Raw genomic sequence first — 8,109 nt, forward strand, 5'->3', positions numbered from 1 at the left:
CCTAGGTTTCACAAGCCTTAAACCATGTAAAATTAGGGGTGTATGTACGGTAAACCTCCTAACCTGTGGGAAGGTTACCATGTGGTTCTCAGTGCTCAAAGCATGAGATTATTTGTAACTCAAAGCCTGTAGGTAAGAGTTGTTATGGTCTTGAACGAAGCTGTGAAGCAAGTTCAAGTTGTTTAGCATTACATTGTAATTGTAGTGATAGGAATGGAAACTGGTGGTTTCTATCTAGGAGTTCCTAGGTATAGATTGCATTGGGTATGGATTAAGTGAAGAGTTGTAAACGGGGGAGTTTAACTCTGAATTAATACTGCTGATAGTGGATCTTCTTCCTGGCTTGGTATGCCCCCAGAGTAGGTAATGTTGTACCGAACTGAGTTAACAATTACTTGTGTTTTTACCTTCTGCATGTTATACTCCTGTCTGTGAACTCAGTATGTATTTCAGTCCGTTTATCAAGAGAATAACAAACCTGGTACATAGCCTACTGTCTGAATGTCTAACAGAATGTTATGACATTCATCATTGACAGCATATACTGAATAATAGACTGGTTGGTCTTGTACAGTACAGCATTTAGTACAGTCTGCTTATAGGAGAATAATAGACCTAGCATATGGTCTATGATCTGGACGTCAAACTGAATGTTGTGACAGCATATGCTAAATTGTAGGATGGTTAATTTTTCTGTTTCAGCATTTTTCTCAGGCTATTCTTCAGGAATCCAACAGCTGAGCTAAAATCCAGGAAACTAACAACTGAGCTACAATTAATGAACCTAACAAATAGCCTATTTGTTAGCACCCTAATATGTGGAAATTAGATTAACTTGCTTAACCTTAATTTCAGGAAATACAAGTACAAGGCCCAAGTGCTGCAATGTAAAAGTTTAGTATTTATTTCAGTCTGTTTTTCAGGAGGATAACAGACCTGGCATATGGCCCATTGTCTAAATGTCTAATTGGATGTTATGACAATTATCTATGTCAGCTGATACTGAAGTATAGCCTGGTTGATCTTTTACAGTACAGCTAACTGTAATGCTGTAACAGGTGATGTTCAAATCAATGTTGAGACATCATGCTGAGAACTGTGCAGGCTCAACAGAAGTAAGTGCTATGTTTGATCTCTGTTGTGTCTTTGTACCAGATGGACAGAACTGGGTGTTCTTCCATTCTATGGTGATATAGTAGCAGATGTCGTGACATCGGTGAATGTGTGCATATTAGTATTGGGTTTTAATTTGTATAACTGTCTTGCTGTATTAGTAACAGTGTTGGATCAGATGTCATGACTTGCAGTAGAACATCTGAACTCTGACTACGCTAGAATTTCAGTTAACCACATGTTGAACCTCCCACTGAATCCACTGATGAAACACATGATAAAGAAAACCCTGGTGACAAACCTGTAATGGTTGATGGTCTACATGTTAATATACATGTCTTTGACACGTAAGTGACTGATATCTTGGATAAAATCCTAGATTCCTATGAAGATGCAAGTGATTAGAACTCTCAAAATGAAGAGCCTAAAGTTCAAGGTGAAAATAATATGGAAGCTGATGAGGATAGTGACATTTCTATTGCCAACACGATGAAGAGAAATATTGAGAATGTAACCAAGTCTCAAGATAATGATTCTCAAGAAAACGCTAAGAAAGTGGTGGATGTGAATGAAGAGAATGACACTGATGAAGAACGTCATATTAATATGATGAAGATTACAGTTGGACCTATTGCTGACACTACTAGAATAAGCCATTTTAGCCTCCTAGTTTAGAGTCGGCCACCGACACGGACACTATTAGTGTCGGCTAAGCCTACACTAACGGACTCTATCTACGTACATCATTTAAGACAAGTTATTTTTTTTATCAGTGTCGGCAAAACCGACACTACTTGTTATGTTACCTTTGAAGAATGTTTGATTAATTTATTTAGAGTCGGTGTGACCGACTCTATCTAGTAGCATTATTTTTTAATTAGTATTTATTTACTTAGAGTCCGCGTAGCCGACGCTATTATTATAACATATAATTTTTCCATTTATTTATCTATAATATGTATATATATTTAAGGTTTAAGTATTCTATTTATTAAGTAGAGTCCGCTTGGCGGACGCTAAGGAATTTTCTATTTCTGACCAAAAATTGCGCGACAGCTTATTTCCCTCTTTCCTTTTCCCTCGTCATTTTTCACTCTCCCTCCATTTCATTTCACAACACGAAAACCCTAATTCCATGCTAAATCGTGAATCCGTTTTTTCCCAATTTCGTGAACCGATTCGTGAATCCCTAATCCGTGAATCCATTGAAGAATCCCTAATTCAAAATCCCTCGTTAAAGGGTTTCTGAACCATCAAAGGTAATGCATATTCGGTGAATCCCTAATCCGTGAATCCTTTTCGATGTTTATACATTTGTGTGCGTGGTTGTTTGCCCAGGCTGTCTATTCGGTGATATCTTGCTGTAGGAGGGAATCCTCTCCTCTTATAAAGGGTATTTGCTGTTAATGTTTGTTCGTTGATATGGTTTGTGTAACTTTGATAGCTTGATTATTTTAGCTCGCCAACTCTCTTCTTAACTGTTGATAGCAATCTGTCTCCTTCCACTGTGGTTTGCTTAATTTTCCTGTCTTATGTAGTAAATTGGTTTTATTTTCTTTTTCTATCTGTGAACATAATAGTGTAGTGCAGTGTCGTTTTCTCTCCGTTGCAATTCCTTGTCAATTTTCATGGCGCAAAAGCTTCTCAACGGTAACTTCACAACTTCTCAACACTAACTCTAACCCTAAATTTTTAACACTGCTAATATTTTTGTTGAAACATGAATCAGAGGAGAATAATATTCTTAAGCAATTGAGAGATGGTACAGCAAAATTTGAGATTGTTTCTTCACCAGTTCCCTCCGTTGTTTCTCCCTTTAATCCCAATTCAAGCTTCTTCGGAGCTGGAAGTTCTAGCACTCTCTTTTTCGCTAGAATTGGTTCATCCATGTGAGTAATTCATGTTAATTAGGTTGAAATATGTTTTCAGGTTTATTCTTGTTTATATGTTATGCAATGAAATTCATTACTTTTGCACCAATGTGTAATTAGAAAGGAAAATGATATTTCTATTTGCCGCAAAGCCTAAGCCACTGTAGATGTGTTTCAAAATTACAGATTTGGTTGATACAGCTGAATATGTTGTGTAGTTTTGGCTAAAGAAAGCATCTTTATGAATAGTGGATCAGGTTTTGAACTCTTAATGGTTTAGAATTCTGACGATATGTGTTTGGTCTCTCCTTATGTCTTCATAGTGGTCGACAGTCGGCAGCAATGAAGAAACTTGAACGTTTTTCTGTTCACAAGGTTACAGGGGATGGGCGGTGTCTGTTTCGTGCGCTCGTAAGTTCCATCTTTTGATGCCTGTTAGATTTTAATACGGTGGAAAATAGACTTAGATGGTTTGGGTATTAGAGAGAAGACATGTAGATTATGTGGTTAGGAGAGTAGATTAGATAGAGAGAAGTCATTGTTATTGCTGGATTCATTTTTCTTCCTTCTTTGTAGCTACTTGCTGATTGGTTTTATTGTATCACACAAATGTAAGCTATAATGATGACAATTAATTCCACTCTTCAGGTGAAAGGAATGGCTTACAACAAAGGAGTTGCTCTTAACCAACGGGAGGAAAGAGAGAATGCAGGTGCGCTGATATATTGGCAAGAAGATATAGATACTCATTCGTTCATTATGTAACACAAAGCTTGTGCATGATAGTGTTGCTGGTTCAATTATTAAGCTGAGATGCTCATCTTACTTTGTTTTCTTTTCTTTTTCAATGTTTTGACTTGCCAATGATAACACAGATGAATTAAGAATGGCAGTCAAAGAAGCTATATGTGAAAATGTAGGAGATCGGAAATTATATGAAGAAGCCATCATTGTTGTCACAGTTGATGAGCCTTTACAACGGTATGTCTTTGAAACATTAACAGAAAATGAAGATCTTGAAGTTTTCGAATTTGTATCTAATGCCATGATTGGTTGTGTTATTTTGCAGTTACTGCAGGCGGATTGTGCAACCAGATTTCTGGGGAGGAGAATCGGAACTATTGGTTAGTGATCTTTGTAAAAGTCCTGCTTGCGTTTTATCTCCTAAGGAGTAAATAGTTTTCTATTTGATGTTTATACCAAGTTTAATGTAAGTTTTCTTAGTAGATTTCTAAATTACATAACAATTTAATTAATATCAACCACACTTCTTTCTATATCCTTCATTGTATTGCTTCAGCATCAATGATTCAACAGATGAAATCACAAAAATTATTCAAAAGATAACAGTTAACTAAATACTGTCTGAGTTGTTGCGAAAAAACAAAAAACTGAATGCAATCTGAACTGATGTGAACACCCGGCGAACGATAACTCAATTACTGACTTATGTCGTCCATATTCTTGCAGGTATTATCAAAGTTATGTAAGCAGCCAATTATTGTGTACATACCAGAGCATGAGGTATGCCTCAACAACAATACTTAGGTTTATTAATTAATATTTATAAGGCTGTAGAATTTATATGCTAACATATCATGTTGTTTCTATGTAAACTAAAAATGCAGCATAGCGGCGGTGTCCGGGGATCTGGTTTCATTCCCATTGCAGAGTATGGAAGTGAGTTTGTAAAGGGTTCTAGCAGAAAAGCTGTGAGGCTGTTGTTCAGCGGTAAGAACCATTATGACCTTCTGTTATGAGGAATTGTATCGATGAAGGAGGAAAAAGAATTATAATATCAATATGATTCTAGTCATATTGCAAGTTCACTTCTGTTTTTAAAACTTATTTCCCAAAACAAAGTAGTTACTTTTTTTTTCATGTGTTATTCTGATTCTTTAGGATTATCTTATTTTATTATTTAAAAAATTATATCTATGTTGACTTTAGTGTCGGTGACACGGACGCTATCTGTTGACTTTTTTTGTTGACTTTAGAGTCGGACCGGCCAACGCTAAACATAATATTGACTTTTCATGGTTTTGAAACAACATAGCGTCGGTCCCATTAGTGTCCGCTTTAGCCTCCGTCTCCCCGAGGCTACGTAGCCTCGGTGTATCTTTAGCCGACGTTACACAGTAGCTTCGCAACTTTTATTCAAGGCCCGACACCGACGCTAATCCGACGCTAACCACATATTAGTGTCTGTTTTTCCACCGTTAGCGTCTGTAAATGGCCGACGCTAAAAACAGTTTTTCTAGTAGTGTGATAGGGTAAAAGATAAGAAGAATGAGAAAGAGGTACCTCTTAAACTCCCCATGAAGGATACTGTGACTAAGAAGAACAAAAATCCAAAAGAAAACTTGTGTCAAAGAGAAGAAAGGTATAAAGAAATGATGTTGAGAAAAAGTCTCTAAAGAGAAATCTTGTTCAATCAAGTGACTCTGAGACAAATGTTGAAGAAGATGTCCAAGATATTATGTCCACCGTAAAGAGAAAGGTTGGTGAAAAGAGAATTCCTATGAATGTTCATGTTCCTCCCATGGATAATGTCTCATTCCATTATGAAACAAGTGTTTAGAAGTGGAAATATATGTTCCAAATAAGGATTTCTACTGAGAGAGAGTTAGGTAAATAAGCTCTTGAATGCAAAGAAATCATGGATTTGGTGAAAGCTACTGGTTTAATGAGAATTGTCTTTGATATTGGTCGTTTCTATAAAAAGCTAGTCAAGGAGTCTATTGTTAACATATATATTGAATGCAATGTTGAATGAAGCAAGTATAAGAAGGTGTATGTTAGAGGGAAGTGTGTGAAGTTTTAACCTTCAATCACTAATGACTATTTGGGCAAAAGCAAGTCAACAATGTTTGACAAGGCTCCTTCCATTGACAAGATTTCTAAGGAAATAACTTGTAGTTAAGTGAAACAATGGCCCAAGAAAGGTTTAATCTCTAAGGGAAGCTTGAGTGTGAATTATGTTGTTCAGAATATGATTAGTGCAACAAATGGGGCACCTATAAATCATAGTTCTGGTATAATCAATACTTTGGCCAAACTTATCTTCCAAATAGAAACCAAGGAAAAGCTCAATTTTAGAGAATATGTGTTTGAGAAAACTATGAAGCATGGTGACTCCTTTGTTGTAAAGCTACCCATAATATTTCCTTGTTTAATAACTGGTATAATCTTGAACCAACACCCTGAGGTTGTGCATCATGAACAAGCTCAAAGCAAAAAGGTAGTGCCGCTGACCTTTAATTATATGTTGTTTGTAGGAACACATGTTCCAAAGAATATGGTGACAAAGCACCAAGATCAATATGTTGTTGGGAGCTCTTCTCCCTTATCCAAACCTACCAAAAAGGATGTGTTGCATGATCTCATGGAAGTTTCAAAAGCTCTTCAAGAAATAATTATTGCAAGCACCATTAGGAAGAAAAATATGGATAATTTGATTAAGATAATGACCAAGGAGAAGGAAGTTGAGGAAGAGGAAGAAGCTGGAAGTGATGAGGAAGAAGAAACTGCTAGTGAGGAAGAGGAGGACAACTCAAAAGACTGTAGTCTTTTGGCTTAAGTTGTGGTTGGCTGTTGTAGACTGTAATTTTTTTGTTGTTGTTTTTGTTAAGTTTTTTTTTCCCTTGTATATGGACATGTTCTAATTTTTGTGTTATCGGGTCTATAATGGCTCTTTAACAATGACAATGGTTTTGCACTATGACAATGATTCCAGTTATTCTATGGTCTAGTATTCCTTTCCATACCTTTTCCAATTTTGGCAAATGGGGGAGTATTGAGATGTTTTAATATTGTGTGCATGCATGTATGCATGTGTGCCTGTTTGTGTGGAATGGTGTGAGCTCTTACTCATGTTTGGTGTTTGATTTGATCTCTTGATATGCAACAATCACCTTAATTTTGCATGATCTCTGATACAATCTCTCTGATTTTGTTATTTGTTGTTGTTGTGTATGCTCTTATATGGTGTGTTTTATGGTGTACGTGTTCGGTGATGTAATGTTTTTGTATCCTCGTGATGGTGAATGTTTTGAAGATTTACTCCTGCACATATTGTAGATATTTAGTCGTTTTAGCCAAAAAAATTCTAAGGGGTGGATTGTTGTTCCTTTGATTGCCTGCTCTAGGTAAAACAACATGGATAATTCAAGATGTAATTTGTGCAAAGGCATCATGTGGGACATGATGTTCCAGCATGAGGTGCAACATCTGACCTCAATTTGTTAGCTAGATTTCATGATAAAATCTAAGTGTGATTGTGTTTGTTTCTATGAAGATTTGTTGTTTATTAATTTTATTGTTTAGTATTATGTTATTTAGGAAGATTTGCTAAAAAGATTGTTTATGATCAAATCAAATTAAATAAGATTTAATTTGCAAATCAAATTAAATCTCTTAATGGATGTTTTTAAAAAAGAAAATCAAATTTTCATCTAAATCAAATATGGTTATTCTTAAATCTAAGGCCCATTAGAGAAAAGCCTAGCAGGTGGTTTGCTATATAAGGAGACTCATTACTAACAAAGAAGAGACGCACTTAGAGTTATATATCAGGAGAGTTAGGGTTGTTCTTTCAGTCTTTATTTTTGTTGTTATTTATGCACATTTATAGTGCATAACTTCCATATCAAAGGCATAGAGGTTGTTTTGTTAGTTGAGTTGTAATTCAACAATCTTTAAACTTGTTTTATGTATTGATCACTAGAGTTAGTGATTGAGAGAAAGTGAGAAAGATTCTCATGTTTAGGAGGAGTCCTAAATAGAAAGACACTTGTAGTATTAGGTAGAGAGGCATTAAACAAGGTTTGTTCATCTAATACTATTGTACTAATACTATTGAGAGTGAATTTTCTTTCTTGGGTGGGAAGCCCCTCAGACGTAGGTGATGTTGCACCGAACTGGGTTAACAATCATGTGTGTTATTTATTAATTTTTATTTGAATTCCTACTATACGTTAATATGTTTTAAACATGTTATACACATTGTCTTAGACATCATGTATAGTACCTATCATGCGAATGACCATATTTCAAGCTTGACTACCCAACATAGATTTTTGGTTATGTATCTAATAATTAAAGGGGAGAACAAAGATAATAAGTC

General features: G+C 35.7%; 1 protein-coding gene across 1 annotated transcript; it reads left to right on the plus strand.

The window, feature by feature from the left end:
• The first annotated feature begins 2,682 nt into the window (after window positions 1–2,682).
• Window positions 2,683–4,865, plus strand: LOC127119234 (OVARIAN TUMOR DOMAIN-containing deubiquitinating enzyme 3). The gene is made up of 8 exons (XM_051049431.1): window positions 2,683–2,763; window positions 2,843–3,002; window positions 3,308–3,395; window positions 3,633–3,696; window positions 3,860–3,965; window positions 4,054–4,108; window positions 4,455–4,508; window positions 4,613–4,865. The coding sequence occupies exons 1-8, from the start codon at window positions 2,742–2,744 to the stop codon at window positions 4,742–4,744; spliced, it is 681 nt and encodes a 226-aa protein (XP_050905388.1). The 5' UTR covers window positions 2,683–2,741; the 3' UTR covers window positions 4,745–4,865.
• The last annotated feature ends 3,244 nt before the right edge of the window (window positions 4,866–8,109 follow it).

This window comes from Lathyrus oleraceus, chromosome 2, assembly GCF_024323335.1.
Source record: "Lathyrus oleraceus cultivar Zhongwan6 chromosome 2, CAAS_Psat_ZW6_1.0, whole genome shotgun sequence".
NCBI lineage: Eukaryota > Viridiplantae > Streptophyta > Magnoliopsida > Fabales > Fabaceae > Lathyrus > Lathyrus oleraceus.

Coding starts and splice junctions, on each gene's coding strand:
- LOC127119234 (XM_051049431.1), top strand. CDS start 2,742: ATGGCGCAAAAGCTTCTCAACG. Junction 3,697..3,859: donor GGAGGAAAGAGAGAATGCAG/GTGCGCTGATAT, acceptor ATGATAACACAG/ATGAATTAAGAATGGCAGTC. Junction 4,509..4,612: donor TGTACATACCAGAGCATGAG/GTATGCCTCAAC, acceptor CTAAAAATGCAG/CATAGCGGCGGTGTCCGGGG.